At 41.2% G+C, this 19439-nt stretch overlaps 1 protein-coding gene across 1 annotated transcript in view; it reads right to left on the minus strand.

Moving 5' to 3' along the window:
• Positions 1-19439, minus strand: part of NBAS (neuroblastoma amplified sequence) — a 383345-nt gene that overhangs the window by 234518 nt on the left and 129388 nt on the right. The window contains exons 26-30 of the mRNA XM_025198082.1: positions 15034-15167; positions 14089-14151; positions 12132-12254; positions 10742-10844; positions 7282-7505 (exon numbers count right to left, since the gene is read on the minus strand). Coding sequence (XP_025053867.1) covers positions 7282-7505; positions 10742-10844; positions 12132-12254; positions 14089-14151; positions 15034-15167 — 647 coding nt within the window. The remainder of the gene's footprint in view (positions 1-7281; positions 7506-10741; positions 10845-12131; positions 12255-14088; positions 14152-15033; positions 15168-19439) is intronic.

Genomic DNA, 19439 nt, shown 5'->3' on the forward strand with positions numbered 1-19439 from the left:
GGGGGGGGGGGGGGGGGAAGGGAGGGAGAAAGGGGTGCCAAAGGGCCTGGGAGCTGGACATGCAGAGGCTTTCCCCTGTTCAGCTTTCCCCATGACACCTACCTGACCCAGAGCAGTGCCAGGGAAGGCAGGCTGCTGTGCCGAGTGGCCTTGCCACCGCAACCAAAGGCCCCATGTCACGTCATACTGCTCTGGCTCAGCTTGGGGGAGTGCAGAGTGAGGTGGGCTGCCAAACCACAGTGCTTCTGGAGCCCTGCTACACTCTCCTGCCTCTGCACTCCTCCAGCTGACCAAAGGAGTGCAGCAGCTACTGTCCTGCAGAGGAGAACTGGGACAGTTCCTACCACAGGACAATGGCCCCCTCCTGCCAATCAGATGACTGGCAGGGAGAGCGTGCATTGTCCCGGGGCAGAAACTCTCCCCAGCTGTCAATGGCAGCTCCTGCTTTTCAGCAGCTGCCAAATGTCTCTTGACAGTCTGCCTCCTTCTCAGGCAGGGGAGAGGACTGGCTATCAAGTAATAGGCTCCCTGAAGGGAAGGGGTGGCCCAAGGAGCACCCTGTAGCCCCTCCTGACTGAAGAGCTTGCCTCTTAAGTTCTCCAGCCACGGGGTTGGAGGAACAGCTGTGCAATCCAACTCCTGGGTTATTTTTCTACCTGAAGAAATTTCTTCTGGTAGAAATGAATGCCTTTATGCAGCCTAATGACTGCCATCAATGTACAACTTCTGAAATAATTGTCAGACAAGTTGGTTAACATTTACTGTTGACTTATTAGGAGAAAAAATAGATGTTTATTATCAACTGTCTCAAAATTTTTTAAAAACACAATCTGGAACCTTTCAGGAGAGCATGGTGATGAAAGGACACCTGGAATTCTGGTATCAACAAAAATCACAGATCACTCAGCAAAACCATACTGAGAAAAATCCTCCAACTTAAAGATTAACATGTGCCATTTGATACAGTTTGTCAGTGCTTTGAATCCACAGGTTTTAAGTTGTTTTTTTTTAAATCAGTGCTTTGTCTCCATGGGGTTTTTTTAAGCAGCTGAACTACAATTCACCTTTTTTATTTTTGTTTGTTTGTATTCTTTTTAATAGGTACTAACTGCTATGTCCTACAAAAGGAGAAACAGAGTAACAGAATACTGGTTTCAAAGGATAAATCCTCTGTTCATTAAATACGCATTACATGCAAAATAGTAATAAGATCCCTGGAGAAAAAACGAGGAAAAAAATAATCAAAGCAGCATTTTCAGTCCCTTTTCCCATCACTCCCTTTCTTCCCCCTGCTTAGTCATAGAGAAAAACAATTAGCCACCTGAGTCTTCAATTATGCTCAAGAATAAAATTATGAGTTTTTTAAGCATCAGTAGAAAATGCATGGTTTCCCAATCTATGCAGCTCAGTAATAGCAATGCAATGCATCATTAAAGAATACAGCTTCCCAATATGAAGAAAGTAAAATCAGCTATTAACAGTACAACTGCAGCGCCTGAATTTAATTCGTTAAGGTCTGGCTTCATGGAAATCTCTGCAAGAACTGATAAGAAGTACAAATATTTTCTTTCTTCTTTCTTTTTTTCCGCTACCTGAAAGGGGGCTGGCGGGGAGGGAAGCAACCAGCTTCACAATTTGATTCTTTCCCTTAGATATGAGTATGTAAAAAAGTGTAACATTCCCCTGGATCTTTGATTTTGTCTTACAAGCAAAGAGAAAATTCACATGGATTACTGTATGCTTAAAGAATAACATCAATGAGATAGCAAAGTATTAGGATAAACACAAAAATCTGGATAAGTAAATTGATCTAATTTATTTAAAAGTTAATATCTGGGATAAGCCTGGGAATTAGTTTTCAAAATAGCAGACAGCTGATTTTTTTATTTTACCTATCTGTCTATAGCTAAAATATCCTATTGTAGAAGAGAAATATTTTAAACATTTTACACGTAAGATCATAAGAGAATGATCACCCATATTTTCTAAAAGTTGTATTTTATGACAAATGGAAACTTTATTTCTATTTCTTTCAGATTTATTCACATTCACAATATAAAAGGAACAAACAGAATGGAGACAGGTGGAACAGACTGAAAGTGAGGAAAAATCAGAAAAAGGCAAAGAAATAAACAGCATGAAAGACTGAAGGAAAATTATTTTCTATGTGGAATAACACCCAGGGGCTGCAGTGATAAAACAGGGCGTCATTGTGCTGGGTGCTGTACAAGAAAAAGCAAAAAAGCCTCTCCCACTCAAAATGTTAACAATTACAAGACTAAGAGTGGATAGAAATGAACTGTCACAAAGACAACAACGTAATAATGACATGGTTCCTGGTTTTCTCTGTTTAAAAATCACAAATTCTCTGACTAACCCTGCTTCCCCCCCCACAGATTCTCTGACTAAACCCCACCAAAAACACCACTCTCCACCCACAACCCCCCCACCCCTGCTGGTGCCCCTCACTCCCCACCCACAGCCCCCTGTCCCGCCAGCCTTGATGGAGAGGATCCCTAGCTGCCAGGGCTACAGGGGCAGGGCCTCAGGTCTGCAATACCCTGCCCCCACCCCCCCCCCCGGCAGCAGTGCCCAAGCCTGGGCTGCTGCCCACAGGAGGAGGGGGCTGCTGCAGCAAAGCAGAGCATGGGCCTCGGCTTCTCCTCCCCCACGAGTGACACAGCCAAAGCAGAGCCCATGGGTGGAGGGGGAAGGGATAGGGGTGTGGGCTTCCCTCTAGGGGCCTCTGCAGCCCAGTGGATGGGACCCAGAAAGGCAGAGCAGAACGGGAAGCTTGGTGCTACCTCTGCAAGTCAAGCACCACCATGAGGAGGTGCCCCCTGCCTGCCCAGCAGCAGGAGAGCTGTCGCACATTTGCACTTCCAGCTGCAAGGGGGCTCCTCACCATGGTGGTGCTTGGCTCACAGTGGCTGCCCCACTCTGCCATGCCATACCAGGCCACACCCACTGGGTTGTGGAGGCCCCAGGGGGAAGGCAGCCCAAGCCTGTGATGGGCACCCAGCCCCTGACTCATGCACAAATCTGGGGGGCACATGCCCTGCATGCCTCCCTGCAAGTGTGCGCAGCAGTGGGAAGCCAGCCCCTCCTCCCACCGAGTGAGTTGCCCACAACTCCACCCTGCTCCCTGCCCGAGCCCTGTGGCCACACATTTCAGCACTGGGCCCCAAGCATCACCCAGGCTGGACACCAGCCCTGCCCGACTCCCTCCCTCCATCTCTCATTATGGGGTCCTCAATCCCCCCGATTTACCTGTGGGAGCTGCTCTCCAGGCTGCCTGACAGTGCACATGGCGCTCCCATCTGACCACCCTCCTTCTGCTCCCCCCAGCCCCTTTCAGGCTGGAATTCTGCCAACCTGCAAGGGGAAACACACTGTTTCCTACATTTCTCTCCTTTAAAAGTAGAAAATCTGGGTTTTTCTCCTTAAAATGAGAAAAGTCCGCATTTTACCACATTTTTCCATGGTGAACAGAAAACTCGGATCCCTTATAATAAGGTGTCGCAGAGCACTTAGGTGCCCTGCTCCTCAGAAGGAAAAACTGCTAGGGAAGGGACCCTAGCAGTGAGTGAATAAGGAGCCCAGCTGTTGGTTGCCAGAGCAACCAAGCTAACAAGCAATCACACCTACCAGCAGTCAGCTGACTGTAAGGGGCAGGGCCTGGCCCTTATAAAGCCCAGGGCCTGAGGCCAGGCTGGCAGTTCCCTACCAGCAGGCAAGTGGGAGGGAGCTCTCCGTCATGGGAGAGAGGAGAAGCCTGATGCAGGAGCAGCATCTAACATTGCTGTGAGATGAAGAATCCCCAGTAGGCTTGAACGTTGTTATGGCCGGGTGGCTTCTGTTTAAGTTATAGCCGAAGGGCTTGCGTTTGTGTTGCAGTTTGTTACCGGTGGTTTGGGTGAGGCTATTAGGGGTTGGAGGAGGCCTCATAGGGGACTCACAGCAGTGTGGGGACCCCAGCACCAGTGAGGGTGCAGCATTCAGGGTGCAGAGACCCCAGCCCCAGAGAGGGGCAGTTGAGAAGCCCCAGAGGTCTAGGGCATTGCTAAGAAGCCCTAGTGCGGGCATGGTGAGCACCGGAGAAGGGGGTGGCGTTACCGAGAAGGCCCCAGAGAAAAGGGGCAGTGAAGAGCCCCAGGAGAAGGGGGCCGCACTTGAGAAGTTCCAGGAAAGGGGGACAGCATTGTGGAGAAGCGCCAGAGAGAAGGTGCAGAGAGAAACAGGGCCGCGGAGAGCCCGAGCGCCAGAGAGGGCGTGGAGAGAGACCTAACAACATCGGGCACATCTGCGAGGCGTGGGGCGTGGTACAGGGGTGGTTGGAGCCACGCATAGCCCATAAGGCTAGGGTGCCCCTGAAGCACCCATTGCAGAGTGGGACCCACAAGGGGTCCAGGAAACCACGGGGTCTTGGTGTCCATCAAGACGTGACCGAGAGGGCATAAAAGGCAGCCTCCCAAATATATGATGTCATCAAAGATGTGGCGGGGGGGGACGTGAGGGTGCCTTTGGGCCAACTTGGCACGGGAAGGGGGGCCTTGAGGAGATCACGGCCCTTCTGCAGGACCCCACGCCGTGACACAGCAGTACTCATGATTTTGGCGTGGGGAAAGAAAAGGTTGGGGGAGAGAATAAAAGCTTTTTAACACCTATCCATGGGCCCCAAACCTTAACAAGCTTCACAAGCATTCAAGTTATACCTCAGAACACCTAGCACATTAACATCTCAAAGAAAAACTGAAGCATAGAGAGGCTGAAAGACAACCCAATATACCAAAAGCAGGTTTTGACGAGCACCCACATCCTGGCAAACTGCTGGTGTATCAGGATTATTGAAGACAGGTGTTCCCTTATTGTTCTGACACATCAGTAACCTTATGGAAGTAAATGGGACTTATGCTCAAGTGTAAGGTGTTTTTATCTTCTTTTTTCCCCCCTGGATTGAGCCAAACTGCTCAGCTCATTGCAATACAGTCAAATGTGAACCAAGTCAGTAAAGGAATTGGGAAAGCACAGTATGAGTCATTTAAGACACCTGAGGAGGTAACGCAAGTAGCTATTTAAATCTGGCAAACAGACATTTGTCAAATCCCATTGATTTCCAAAGGAGATATTTAACCCAAATTAAACCACTCTGCTAATTCCCTGCACATAACTATTCACACCTCACTAAGACTTGGTACTTTAATACTCAGAGCACCTTACCCTAAGCAGCCTTCAAATTGATACAATTTAGGTCAGTTTCACAATTGTTACCAACTCAGCACTGATAGTGGCCGAGATGGATCAAAGGATTAAATCACCCACTACATGTTGGGCAGCTTTCTGGTTGCCAAATGAGCCTGCTATGTTTGGCTTCAAATGGTCTCTCTAGTTAGCCTGCAACTCAGATCATCTGATAACTTTCTCATTGCTTCTATGCATAAGAGATTAGACTAAGTTAGAATGGGAAAAAATGTTAAAGCATGTTAAAGAGACAATAAAACTAATAGCTACCCCAAGTAAAGTTAAATGAAGTGAGATAAAAAACAAGCTCAGTAAAATTATGGTTTCAGATTACATTAGATTTATTCCTGCTCTATATCAACTGATGGTCAGATTGGGGTTATCTTGTACTTGCAGAGTCAGCTAAAACTCTCACAGTTATAACAGTTAGTAACCAAATGACAATTAATTAAAATTTATAAATTAATAAATGGTATGTTTCAGATCACTATTGTTACAATAGGTCTTAATTCTAAAAGAATTGGGGAGGGTGACAAAGAAAAAGGGCCTGATACATGTGGTAGCCAGAACAAGAGGAGTTACTATCATGAGCAATAAATATATGCTCTTGGAGAAACATTCAGGCAATTGTCTAAGCAGTTAAGATTAGCTAATGCAAAGCTTGTAAATTTGCAACCTGCAAGTGGAATTTGTTTGTCACAATTTAACCAAAGTGTTGCATCTAACTGTTTGCACTGATCACGGGCCCGAAAAATAAGCAAGCTACAAGATTAGCTGATCTAACAGGTTTTTTTAAAAGGTCAAGCCATAACCGGATCTGACCACCTAATATAATTAGCACATTCCAAGGAATCCAGAAATAAGAAGCTATGGGGCTGACTTTGGGAAGGTAATGCTAATTTCAATCCTCAAAGTAATGTGGTGTAATTTGCTTATCAGGTGAACCCGAGTTCGGGTGGTAATCTTTCATGATAATTTCTAACACCTTTTGATCCCATAGGGTAACAGCTATAGGGCAAGATTGTGAGTGGCTCCAAAGCCAACAGATTAGCATAAGATAAGGCATAAAGGAACGTGTACGTCAAGTGACCAGTTAGAAGGACGGGACAGAAGGACCAATCGCTGTACCAAGCCTGGACCCCGGACTCCCAGTGTGAGTGAGGACCAGATCCTGACCAAGGGACCTTCTCAGTGACCCCTTGGACAGCGTTGATTGGGGATGCCTGACTTCGCTGGAACAACTTGAGGCACACCTGGCATAGAGGGACTGCCGATAAGTTGCCATCCCATGTGGGAACTCTTTGTCATTCTATCTGTTGTTATCATTCACTATTAGCTCTTTATTACTGTACTATCTGTTTGTCACATTAACCTTTCTGTTAACTGTTGTATGCTAAGCTATAAGTAAATTTGCCTTTACTTCACTCCCGACTCGCCGCCTCGATCCCGACCCAGCAGCCTCACGACTGATAAACTCACAGCGCCTGGCCGGCCTGTGACAGATATAAAAAAGGTAAACAGAATGAAAGACATGTCAAGATGATGAAAATGGGTCTTTAAGGAGCCTTTTAAGGGAAGTGTGGGGAGATAGAGGAGAGAGAGTTAGGTAAAGTTTCTTGTTTTTCATCAGAAGTATGATGCAGAGGCATACCTCATCAGGGCTGCACCCTGGGCCAGCAAGAAGTAGCTGCTGCTGGGAGGAGAGGTGTCAGCATGGCTAGTAGCCAACAGATTAATACTTTCCATTGGCTCCACCAATGAATCTGAATTTTAAAAGCTGTAACCCAAAGATCCAGTTCAGCAGTAAAGAACAGTAGGGACAAAGAGCAAGTCAGGGACTGGAACAGAGCTGGAAGGGCCAGCAGAAAGTAGCAGGAAGGGAACCCAGAAATAAGCTGAGGTTAAAGCTTCATTTGCTACCTGTTTTGCCCAAAGAGATCACATCTATCAATCCCATTAATCTTCTATTGCAACTGAAATGACAACACTAAGGTAAAGAATATCAATTAATAAAAGGAATGGGTTTCTTTAAAAAGTTACCTGGCCAAATCCATGCAACTATCAGTCAGACTGGTTGAAGAATTGAAGTATTCTCTGCCAGCAGCCAAAACCAATTCAATGCTTTTCTCATAGCTCACTTTATATTGTGGTTTCCCTTTTGAGGTAAATTGTTGATCCACTGAAGAAACACTGCAATGCATCATTTGCCCAGCTAAACGGATATTTTCTAGGCGGCTTGAGCATAGAAGGCTTTCTGTAAATATCTACAAAAGAAAAAGGGAAAATCTTTTAATTTGTTGCATTAATCAACTCTTTTAATTTGTTGCATTTATTGCAGTTTCAATCAAGTGTTTAGTGTTCTATGTAACTAAGCCACTTTAATATAAAAGTTCTTTGTGACAAGTTACAAGAAAATGAAGAAGTGTATGGACAAATGTACATCTATAGGGGCTTCAAAAGGGGAGGAGGAGCTGATGTTCCAAGAACATGCAGCTAATGTTATGCTGTAACTAAATAAGTCAGTATGAGCCTCTAGAGATACAAGTTTAGGAATCTCACTCCAATTTTAACTCTACTTCATCTACAATCAAATTTGGAACAATTTAGCTCACTCCGGGCATGTCTACACATACTATTAAAGTGAAGCAATAAACTCTGGCTCTTATCACACCACAGTTATTGCTCCCAGGTGCCACGTCTACATATGCTCCCAGGACCGCAGCACGTTGAGTCGGGTTGGAGCAGCCCCACCTGACCAGGGACCCGGAGGGGGATCAGCCTACCATCCCAGAGCTGCTCCAACCCAGCTCAATGCACTAGAGGGGCTGGCTGAGGCAACAAGGGTGCTCCATTGCAGGACTAGCCAGAAGGCAGCCCCTGTACTTAAGTGTCCTCGTATTCCAGCCAGCTGTGTCGGCATCTACACATGCACTGCTGCATAGTAAAAACTCTGCAGCGGAAAAGTACTTGTGTTTGCAAGTACTACCCTGCTGCAGAGTTGATTAGTTTACTCCGGCCTAACGGCTGCATGTATAGACATGAGAGGTTTACTGCAGAGCTAATTAGTCTACTCTGCAGTAAACATCTTACGTAGACACACCCTTGTATCACTACAAAATCATGCAGTTAAAGTTATAGTTATAGTTAACTTATAACGGTTAAAGCATAATAGCTGCTACCTAGTCCTGAGCAGCAGCCCCGCTCCCACATCCCGTTCTGAAGTCAGAATGAAAACATTTAAATGAAAAAAATTAAAGCATGTAAAGGTAAGCACATGCCTTATAAGCAATGAAAAACAATCACATTTTAATTGCATACAGTATGCTGCAGGAAAACCAAAGGTGTTTGAAACTGAAGTCAATATTGGACATCTTAATTCTAATGAAGCTTAATAAAGCCTAGTCCTTAGTGATCAAAGTGATGATCTCTTCTCCTCTCAAGAGGTTCTTACACATTTATAATCCTGATTCTACAATTTAGAAAATCTAAGTAGACCGCTGCACCTATTTACAATCCAATTAGAATGAATGAAAATCTGTGCAAGGGCTACAATCTGAATCTACAAACACCATCAGAGGCAAAAACAGGATTTTACTTTGTATTTCTAAACCGCTACTGGATATGTTCTTTTTGCTTGCTCATTTTAATCACTTCAAACTTTCCAAAGTTAAAGAGTTTGGGTTTTTTTAAAGGACAATATTAGTCTGCTAAAAAAAAATCTTGATTTACTTAAACCACTTGTGGAACATAAATACAAAATTCCACTGTTTTGAAAGAATCTACAGGTTCTTCTCTCTAAAATGCTCTTTTCTTTGAGAATTAATAATTGTCCAAATGCTGCATCAAGATTTTACTACTGTAAAGTTGCTATTTTCCCTTTTACTACAGGTCTTTTCCCTTACGGCAAAATTAACTCCCATGATGGCAAAACTAACATCAGTATCTTAATATCAATGTCACAGCATCGATGCAGAATGTTTACTGACCCATTTATATCTAAGGCCACAGCTGAATTTTACATAAAAAGAAATTACTTTATCAGTTTAAGAGTTAGTGAGACAGTAAGTTTGTCAATGTACTATGCGAAAATAATTTATTTTCCTAAGAAGGAAATGAATACATGATTCCAAAGAACACATTTCAAGGATGTGAACAAAAGTCCCAGAAATCAGTCTTGCAAAATGAATCATTTCCCTGCATTTATGAGCATCAAAACTTACCATTAGAAGGTTAGCATTTATCAACAGTAACTGTATTGTGATGCTAATATATCACAGTATTTTTACATACTTAGAAGAGAAAATAACTCTGATATCTCGGACAATGCAAACTAGTAACTACGAGACTATATTCTAGTTGCGTGTCTGCAAGAGTACTGACGTCAACATCAGTGCATGGCAAATGTCATTACTCACTACATGTTGACTAATCAGAAGCTCCCCTGCCGTTAGCAAAATTTAAGAATGTACCCCTTGACAAAGGGCCGCATCTCCCCAGTGGTAGGCATACCCCAGTTTGAAAACACTGAACTATGGACTAGTCCAATTGTTTTAAATTGCCTAGCCCATTATGTCATGAAATTAGGAATAATTCAGATATACAATATTTTTCTTGACATATTTTAATAATGCCTAAGCGTAGGGGGAGCAAGTGACATTTTTCAATTTACAGTTTAAATCATATTTGCTTTCTTTCTGTTATTCCTTCAAAATAGTTCTTTTCTTTTAGACATTCTCCCTAGAGTTGCAGATTGGCAGCCAAACACAATTAAGTCTGTAAACCATAATAAAAAAAACTTACAATATTCAACTTTTAAAACATGTCAAGATTTCAAGATGGATTACACTACAATAGCCTTGGTTAAGTGCTGAACTGTAGTATATGAAAGTGAATATGCAAATAAACAGTACATATCAAAATAAATTCCACTCCAGCCTTAACAACAGCCTTTCACAAATGCTAATGACAAGTTTGTCTCAGATTTATACATTTGCAAATGATTTTCTGTCAAAATTGGATTTCACATTTCACTTTAAATGCAAACCAGAAAGTATCTGCACATAGCCCTATATGTATTCTAGGTGACATTATTAAATGCAAACTTTATGCTCAACCTCATAAGATTTTAGTGAAAGATCATTTCTCTTTCATTAGTCATTTCTTGCCAAAGGTACTTATTAAGATATCTGACTTTCAGAACTTCCAGTCATTCAGTCTTTATTTTTAAATCAAATCACATGCAATGCAGAAAGACAGGATAATGCATAGGTTTCCAATGAAATACATCAATCACAGGAATTTGAAAAAGAAGAACGGTTCTGCATGGAAATAAAACAATAGTTTAACTGAAGAACTGAGAGTCAACTGGGGGATAATATTTCAGTACAGCATATAAAGACATACCCACCCAAATCCCATCAATACATATATGAACAGTAGTGTGAATGTAGGCAATTATAATGATTTGTAGAATAAAAAAAACAAAGAGTGCATAAATCACCTCATAGCAAGTGTCTGGCTGTAAACAAGTGTAGACCTTCTGCTGCATATCCAACATATCCTGCAATAATCCTTTCCAATGCATCTCAGTGACAGGCGGTTGCCTAAAGAATATATATTTTAATTCAACAGTTAAATTTTTCTCTTGATGGGATTAAAGATAAAGATAGAATAAAGGGACCCAAGGAAGCTGATGCTACGGTTCCACTCCCAAACTGAAAATGTCACAGGCTTTGTTTTTCTTTTTGTTTAAATAAGCTTTCCCCAAATTCTCCAGTGGTTGTGGTTTTTGTCAGTCAGGTTTAACAATAGCCCAAGAAGTTGGAAATATTTTTTTTTCTTTTAAACAACTGCTGACAATGCAAACTCGGGAATCATACTTTAAGATAAAATCTGAAGTGAAGTCTACTGGAGACCACCAGAAATACCAATCCAATGTCTACAATTAGAAGCATGAAAATTTGCCTCTCAAGCCTGGGGAAAAAATTATGAAGCAGAAATATATAAACTGGTTTCCTATCTGCCTATCACTTTTAGGCTGTGGACTGACAGTAATGCTAACTTCCTCTGTCTCAGGAATCTGTATCTCAGTTATCACCTCATATGGACTCCACAGATAAGAAGCAATAAAACTTCTTTTCTGCATTCCTTCTTTACATTAGGTGGGGCGAGAAAAAAAGCTCTCTCAAAACTCTGAAGGACTTTCAGTATGCACCAGCTGTCCACTACCCAGAACTACCGGCAGTCTATTCTTTATAATTACCATTTCATTACAACACAAAGAATATTGCTTTTCTCAAGGTTTCAACAATCTGACTCTGCTGTCCCCATCAAAAGCTGTGTAATAACTCATCTACAGTAAGAAGGAACATAAAAAGTAATTCCTAAATAATCACGCTAGACAGAAATGGCAGGTTCAATTACTGCTAAACACAAGAATTAAATAACTCCTATAGGACAAGTAAGAAAATATGAAGCCAAAAACACTTGCAAAAGATGCTATTTCATAAATCCTAAACCGTCTGTAAAGCAAAATTAGTTTTAAAGGACCTTATTTACACCACATTAGCTTTACTGTTCATTTTTAAAGTACATACACGATATGCAGTATTTTCTTGGCCAATATGCCTCAGGTGTGTTTAACTGAACAAAACCCAACCATACTGAAATTAGTTTGCAGCAATTCTAGGAAGAGGTAATATTTTTCATAACTACACAAAGCAGCCAAACACTAATTGTATCACTCTGTAATTTCATATTAACAAGCTTGTTTTATAGGGATTGTGCTAAAATGGAGCACAATACCCAAGATGTTCCCTATTGCAGTATAAACAGATTTATGTATTTTCTAAATGTGAATGCTCTAAAGCAGACCACTTCTTAATACTCACTTACGACCTGTATGCCTAGTCAACCTAATCATCAGCTTGCGTACTTCCTCTGAGTTGTTTCGAGTATCTCTTACAAACGATACGGGTTTTTGAAGTCCATGCTTCTCCAGAAGTTCTGATACACTAGAATGTCATAAATACAAATCGTTAAACATTTTGCCTAGTAGTATAACATGCTGGTTTTTTGCATTGTGGTAGTCCAAGATTTTTAAATGAAGATTCAGGTCCTAGATAAATACAGTTGCTAAATACTATATTAGCACAGTTAGCGTCTCCCCCCTCTACAGGCTTACAGGAGTCTGTGACAGAACCAGAAACTGAACTTGCATTATCCAACTACTGTTAAAATATGGAACCATTATTCCTCCTTAATCAAATAAATACCTCCAGTAATATGTAATATGGGCAGGTACCCAAATACCTCCAGTAATATGTAATATTTTCATAAAGTTTCCTTATGAAACTGCAATTCTATTATCAGACTAAATATTTCTCCAACAACCAGATATTTTAGAAGCAAATAGCAAAACACAAGTTTTCTTTTTTCCCTCCTTTCCCTTTCCATCCCCCGCAGCCCTCTTTACATACATATACATATATATACATATATTTATCATCAAGGAAGAATGGCTATGTAACACCTTGGTAAATCACACACTGAGTTCTATGGTATCTGCAAGCATGGTAAAATTCAAAAGTTCTAAACATAAGAGAATGCAGATTTCAGTAGTTCCTCCTAAATTACTAAAAGTTGTAGGTTTTGGCAATGACATTAGAAATAGAAAAAAAAAAATCCTTGTTGCTTCCTTTCTAAAACTGATTTCTCCCAGAGTTACCTGTGCTATACTTCTCTTCTTATAAATACTATAGGCAGTTCAAAAACTTGCTAAGAAACCTCAAAGACTTGGCTTCAGCTCTTTTGTCCAAATTTTATTTTGTTATTTTGCACAAATAATGCAGAGCAGTAGTCATCCAGCCCCACAAGCCTGAACCAACACGCAGGACCAGTTTACAAGCCCAATCCAGTACATGGCACTATGCCATCTTGCAGCAGGAATCCCCATTAGTACAATTAATGCTGCACCTGCACTGCCAAATTTCCAGGCCCATGGAGAGCCCCACCAGCTGGATGACATAGCTCCACAGGCTGGATCAAGCCTGCAGGATGCATCTTGGTCACCTCTGACATAGAGCATGCCCATGTCACCCACTGTAATTCTAACTTTTATATTATAGCAGGCAACTGTCAATCTTCTGGATTATGGGGTATGCGTAAGAGGTCTAGTCAAGTGCCTGATTAATCTGTTTTTACAGAGTCCTGCAACCTTCATACCAAGACCTTTCATGCATATGCCTAGGCAAGAGTATGGAGGAGTGAAGGATGTCCAAGACCTACCATCCCCCTTTAGACCATTAAGACAGAAACCAAAGGCCAGACCATGTCCAGCTTCTGCCAGAGAGCAACAGATAAGAACTGCTGCTGACTGCCTAATGCCTCAGTAAGGGCACATTTCTGTCAGGATGATGCTCCTTAGCCTTTCTCCGACCAATGAGTACTCACAAGGACGTGGGACATAGGGCTTTGAGGCGCCCTATACTTGCCTTATTCTGGAGGCTAAAACATTGTGATATTTTAATCGGAGCTACCCCACCATCATCAGTAGACCCACCACATTGCTACCAGGCCCTCCAATCAGATGCATTTTACGGTCATACCCAGGACTAGCTTTTAAACTGGGATTTTGAAAAAGCAGCATCTCCCCTCCCAGGCCTAAGGAGGAGGAACAACTCAAATGTTGTTGGTGGAAAGAGGGGGAGGGAACACCAAGAAAGCAATTTTGGCTGGATCAGTAGTAAAGGTTTTGGATACAGCTTATAACCTCTATGACAAGATAAACCCTAAGTTCTTAAACCATTCCACCATCAATTCAACTATTAATCAGACATTTATTTTTACCTGAGAATTTGCTCCAGTTCATCTACTTTGTCATGAAGAGTTTTAGTTATGTCCGTCTCAGAACTGTGAAGGTTTAAAAAAAATTGTTGAAAATATGACCCGGTTATTGCTTAAACACACACAGTACATAAACACTGGCCATGTGGTAGATCATTCTGAACCTTTAAAGCCATAGTGGTGCTTCTACATAGAGGGGGGTATTAGAATCGCTGGCTTCTGCTGAAAGGAAGGCCAAAAGCTTAGACACTGGAGCATGTTAGACCATCCTGAATCCACCCACAGAAAAATGTAATAATTTCTTACCCAATATTTTCTGTTAACTGAAGAAAGCTCCCCCAAGCATAAGGATAATTCCCAAAAGGAGTGTGGCATAGACTTGATCTTCTCCCTTTAGTGGGACTTCATCCATTTTTCCTAGAAACTGTTATTTATCATACAGGAGGTCTTTGACTTACAGTTGAATTTCTTTGTGACGGTCAATCCCACATGGCAACAATGGTTCTGAGCACCAAGGCTAGGGACCCCCCCCCGCCTCCTGTGGAGGCATTGCTGACATTAGGTTGCTTCTACTAGGCGAGAGGTATGTGGCAGAAGTTTGGCTCCAGCTTTTATTCCATTTTATTTTCCCTGGGGAGATAACTCAAATACTGAGCGTGCCATAGCACTGACAAAATGCATCTCAACTGTAATCGTTAAGGCTATACATTGTGTATGTAAAACAAATAAAATCTGCGTAAGTGCGCATGTGCGTGTATTGAGAGGCATTTCGCCAGTGCCATAGCACGCTTAATATCTGAGCTATTTTCCCAGGGAAAAGAAAAATTATCATCTCAATAAATATAACAAAATAATATGTTTTAAAATGTTTTTACTTCTAACATTAACCTCAAAACTTCATTTAGCACATTATAAGCTATTTGCAGATATCCATGTGGAAATGCTCACCCATATCCTCTTTGCGGAAGGCATTCCAAAATATCATAACAGAGAGAGAGTTGGTCATCTCGTTCACAACTATAGATACACTCCAACGCTATAATCATCAGCTGGTCTTGATCGGGAATTATCTTGGGCTGACACTAGCAAGAACAGAACATATTTTGCTGGATGTTGTAACACATCAATTTACAGTTGGTCACTATAACCCATATTCCACTGCTTGAGTGTAAGTATTACAACTGCAGCTGTAAAAACAAATTTATAATTTGTTTTTATAAATTTGTTTTTATACATTTTGCTATAAAAAACAAAATTAAATAGGCTCTCTGGAACTTTAACAATTCTCAATGAAATATCCTTTAAAATTACCAAACCAGAAAAAAACCCAAACTAATTCATGTCCTGCTTGCACCACAGTTGTTTGAAATGGCAAGACACTTTCAATTGGACTGGGGGTGGGGGACAGGAAGGGAGAGGAAGAACAAGAATTCATTAAGTAAAAAAAAAAAGTTAGAAACTTAAACACATTTATTGTCTACATTTAAAGTATTTACTTCATTTTCACAGCATCAAAATACACTAAAATACTGTAGAGGTGGGCTGTACACACAGCAATTTAAAAGCTGGGAAACTGTCTCCTGACAGCCTTGCTCCCTTCCCAAGCAGGGGAAGAGGACAAGCTGTCAAGTAGTGAGCTTCCCTAAAGGCAGAAGTGGCCTAGCAGTGTCCCCCAGCTGGACAGCTCGTCTGTGCAGCTCTCTAGCCAGGGGGCTGAAATGCATATATGCTCCTGGGGCCGGGCTACATTTCTATCAGTCAAAATTTCAGAGAATTTCAGAGAAATACTGTGGCCTCAACCTCAGGGACCGTAACTGGCAGATACATTCAGTGTGGACAAAATGCCAGTAACTGTACCATCACATCCACTAATACCGCTCAAATTTAAATGAGAGGAGATAAAAGACATTACTCTTGAGTTCATGTTATAGTAAATGGTAACCCCAACAGGGAAAAAGGTAATGTCAAGGGAGGTAAAGGAAAAATAGGTTCTTTGGCAGATGTTTTAGTAAATGTGTTTAGATGCAAAATGGGCTACTTATGAAGCAGCATGAGAACTGTAGCAAAAGCAAAAGCTTTTAAGCAAGTCCTTCCACCCGATTATGAAATAAAAGGCAGAAAATAATTCTTTGTACTGACAACTATATGAACTACACAGCATCATACACACACACACAAGTAAATATTCAGATAAATAAATATAAATAAGCACACTATATCATATTATACTATGATTTTTCTTGGCTTGTAGAGGTACTATTGATATGGAATATGCCTCTGTCACAATAAAGAGGGGGGAGAGAGAACACTGGGCATTTATGTTGGTATTTTCAAAATTACACAGTATCAGCCTAGCACTCCTCCCAAATGGCAAAACTAGCACTGGCTTTCACAAGAACAGACTTCGGCTGAAACTGAGCATTTTTGAAAATCCCACCTTTAATTCTCTCCTTCTCATACTAAAAGTTTCTGCAGGGAAAATCTGTCCTCACTTGTGCTTGTGCAATCCTGCAGTTTCCAGTGAAGCTACCTGGGAGTAACCAAGTAGACAATTCTGTTAATTATTCATGAGCAAGAACAGACACCAACTCTCTCCCCTAGCTCTATAAAAACCAGTAAAAACATATTTTTATCATTAAGGCCAGGTACAGACATTACATTTTTATAGTTACAGTATAACCTCATAAATCCGAGTTTTAAAAATCCGGAATTCTCAGAAATCCGACACTTCGGCAGCTGGTCCCAGAGCTGCGGCTGCACGTTGAGCAGCAGGATGGAGTAGTGAATGCAACAGCAGCTGCCGCATGCAAGCCTCCCACTCTGTGTCCAGCTGGTTAGGCAGTGACCGGCTGCCACTACCCCTCCACCCTCCCCGCTCCACACACTTTACTTACGTTTCAGAAATCTGGCATTTTCAAATATCCGGCAGATGCTCGGTCCCGAGCACACTGGATTTATGAGCTTATACTATATAAGTGATCAGAAACCGGTCTATACCCATAACACAACAAAAGTTCAGCACACACAGACTGCTTTAAAAATGGCAGAACCCGGTCTAAGATCTGCCTCCCCCACCAAAGGGTGAATGCATGTTCTGTTTGCTACCAATCTAAACTACGCCGCTTACAGAAAACTGCGTAACTTAGATCATTTCCACCCCTGGCTTTTTGAATGTCTGTACCTAGCCTTAGCAATCCTTCATGAAAACGCAAAAGGAGCAGACCTATTAAGCTGTCGTTTTTTGAGAGACGTTTTCCAGAGCAGAACTGCACTGCACCAGTAAGTGGTTAGATGGATAATCAGGTGAAAGCAAAAGCGGCTTAAACTGTATTTTTTTCCTAAACCTACATATAATTTTGTTTGCAATTTTGAATTTACTTCTAAGAGTACAACTAATTCATCGGCAGGACTAGTCTTGAAGTATTTTCTATATGTAAATTCTAAAGTCCTCTTTTTACAAGAGACCTTACTGCTGTCCAAATTAAATTCCAATTGTATGCTGAAGTCCAGAACTGGAAGATTAACTTTGCTGAACATGCACCTTCTGAGTGGCTAATTTATAAAATTAAACAACTAGTGTACCTTCCCAGTACCTACCTACCTAGTTTGTCTTAAAGTATTGATCTAATTTGTAAGAACTATGTCTATCAAAAAGGCCATGGTAGCTTTATATGCTCCATAGTCTGAAAAAAAATACATGTGCATCTTTAATCTTAGGAAACTACATTTTAGTGATTTCATTCATAATATTTCAAACTAGCAGGGTTTTTTTTTTAATTTTAATTTTATTAGTATTTTCGTTAAAAATCCATACCACATACTACTATACATATTGCACTTTCCCACTGCATTGCATTGGAACCCCAGGCCTCCAAACCTTGTAGGGGCTGGAAGGCAAGGCATGGGGGCAGAAAGTGAAAGTTGGAAGGAGGAGCCTGGAGCCCCAGCAGCAACAGCAAAGTAATGGGGGCAACAGCAACTGAACCAAGAGCCCAGGGGCAACAAGCCAGACAGCCCTGTTCTTTACAAAAAACAAGCGAAAAAAAGCAGGCACAATTTTTGCCCCCAGTATGATTTATATCCTTGTGCTATTTTAACTCTCAGTTTGAGGTCTCTTGATATATTCAGTGATACTTCCCTGAGTATTTCCTTATTTTGAAGTGAACTAGCTGAACAATCTGAGATGTATTAGACTCCCTTCTCTCCAACTTATGAACCCCAGCCCTTCTCCGATTAAGACCAGGAAGGGGCGGCACCGTTACCCCTCAAAGACAGAAATAACAGCACGAGGTCCTCTTTCTCCCCCCAAAAGCGAGAGAGCTCCTCCATTTTCTGAAATAGCAGGGAAACTGCAGCAAACTTAGCAGTCAGAATACACAATATGTTCATGAATTGATGTTGTCCTTAAAATGAGGAAAAGGAGCCAAGGGTGGACCATTCTGAAATTTAAATCCAAATAAACACCACACATTTACTTTTTATGAAGTGATCATAATCAGGGATCCCGATTTTCTCTGATAAAAAATCCCCAATTTTCAGATTTAAAGAAGTAACCCAAAAGTCACATTTTTCCATGATCAAAATGAAATGCCACCATATATAGACATCTACATATCTCTCTCTATATAGATCTACATATATCTCTATATAAATATCTATATATAGTGATTATATAGAGATATCTATATATAGTGGTGTTTCATTTTGATCACGGAAAAATGTGAATTTTTGGTTACTTTTTTAAATCTGAAAATTGGGGATTTTTTTTTTAAATCAGAGAAAACCAGGATCCCTGATCATAATTGTGTGGTGCATGTCGATTTAAACTATCCAGTTACACAGGTATCTACTTATTTACCTGTCTTAGATTTAATTTCTGAAACATGGTGGTTTAAATAATGCAGACCTACCCCCCCACCCAAAGACTTAAAGGCTACAGCTTACTTTATAAAAAAAAACTCTGACTTCTTTATGTTTTAATATGACAACAGCAACAACTTAAGAACCTGCTGGAGTGTTCCATAATGCACATAATTGTCCCCTGCCCCTTATTAATCAGTGATTCAAAGTATAGAACCACTTTTATTTCCTAAGAACTCTTAGTTAGAGGTAAAATAATGAAAAGCAGGAAAAAAAGTTTCAGGACCATGTATTAGTCAGAAGTACACAAAAATATGTTGGGAGACTTCAAAAAAAATTCAGTCATGTGTAGGAAATGAAGTTGACATTTGGAAGAACTCCTATACACTAACTTCTACTTTACTGGCTAGTCATGCTAGTAATGAATAATTAAGGTATCTTTTGACATCCTGATCAAAAGGACTATAGTTTACCCCTATATTAAAATGCTGTTT

This window comes from Alligator sinensis, unplaced genomic scaffold (assembly GCF_000455745.1).
Source record: "Alligator sinensis unplaced genomic scaffold, ASM45574v1 scaffold130_2, whole genome shotgun sequence".
NCBI classification, from domain to species: Eukaryota; Metazoa; Chordata; order Crocodylia; family Alligatoridae; genus Alligator; species Alligator sinensis.